The 1,430-nt window shown below is 36.2% G+C and overlaps 1 protein-coding gene across 1 annotated transcript in view; it reads right to left on the bottom strand.

Moving 5' to 3' along the window:
- LOC106878986 (insulin-like growth factor-binding protein complex acid labile subunit) overlaps positions 1–1,430 on the bottom strand; it is a 67,003-nt gene that overhangs the window by 26,061 nt on the left and 39,512 nt on the right. Inside the window, exon 11 of the mRNA XM_014928365.2 lies at positions 446–517. Within this exon, the coding sequence (XP_014783851.1) occupies positions 446–517 (72 nt within the window). The remainder of the gene's footprint in view (positions 1–445; positions 518–1,430) is intronic.

Raw genomic sequence — 1,430 nt, forward strand, 5'->3', positions numbered from 1 at the left:
TATATATATATAGTTGAAATTTACAGGAAAGTAAAAGACGAAGAAAGGTGTATAAGCAACAAGCATGTGTACTAGTCTAACGCTCGTGAACATGAGAAATCTTTTACAACACATTTGCTCTAATTTCTCACCTTAATTGTCATGCACTGATATATTCCAAACACGAGAAATGGCACGCCCACTCACATTTACATACATTACCACACATTCACACTTTGGACCAAGACAGATTTTACACATACACCGAGACATACACATGCATGCACTAAATGGCTTCCCTGATCTATCGCACTCTCATATATCCCATAACTAAAACATGAGCTCACGCTTACTCACAGAAATTCACAAACAATGAAACACAGCTTAAAATGAACGACAGGAATATATTGTAGATTTGGAAATATATGGTCAATGAAATACTATAAAAATAACCGATATAACTTACAGTTCTGTTAAACTGGACAGATTTCGGAAGGTGTTTGATTTGATTTCCTTGATATCATTAGAACTTAAATATCTGGAACATAAAATTGAGTTAAGAAGTAAATATGTAGAACATATTTGTGACAGAATTTTGGCTAAATAATTAGATGAAGGAAGGGATGGATAAGTGATCACGATGATGAGTAATTCCATGAATGTGATGTTGATGATAATGATGATGATGGTAATGATAATGATGAAAATGATGATGTTAATGATGATGGTGAAAAGAGGAGAATAACGGGGCAAGTAGAATTTGTAGTGAACGTTGTGGTGGCGGTGATATTGATGAATATGATGCGGAACCGGAGAAACGTATAATGTAATGATGCTGTTCACGGAGATGCTACGATGCAGATGATGATGGCTGTAATGACAGGGACGAAGACGTTAATAATGATGATGGTACCAGTGGAAATGATCTCAATAGTAGAGATATTAGGCGAATTGATGAACTGGCGAAAGGTTCAGAAAGAATATATGAGGGCATCATGAAAAAAGCGTAGGTGAGAGGCACAGGAAAAAAAAAAGAAAGTAAAAAAGAAGATTATGATGATGTTGATGATGAGACGGGGTAGTAAAAACAGAAATGCGGAAGAGATGTGAAGGAATAATGATGGAGAAGGTGAGGAAGAAGTGGGGAGGAGAAAGAAAATAAAGTGGAGAAGAAAATATGAAGGGCAAAATGAAAAAAACCAAGGAGATGAAGAGGAAATAGAAGAAAAGGGAAGGAAAATAAAAAGACGCAGGGGAAACAAAATAAGAAGGAAAAGGAGACGGTGGAGAAGAAGAAGAAGAAGAAGAAGAAGAAGAAGAAGAAGAAGAAGAAGAAGAAGGAAAGGGAGGAGAAGGAGGAGGAGGAGAAGAAGAAGAAGAAGAAGAAGAAGAAGAAGAAGAAGAAGACGAAGAAGAAGAAGAAGAAGAAGAAGAAGAAGAAGATGAAGAAA

Source organism: Octopus bimaculoides, chromosome 29 (genome assembly GCF_001194135.2).
Source record: "Octopus bimaculoides isolate UCB-OBI-ISO-001 chromosome 29, ASM119413v2, whole genome shotgun sequence".
Taxonomy (NCBI): Eukaryota; Metazoa; Mollusca; class Cephalopoda; order Octopoda; family Octopodidae; genus Octopus; species Octopus bimaculoides.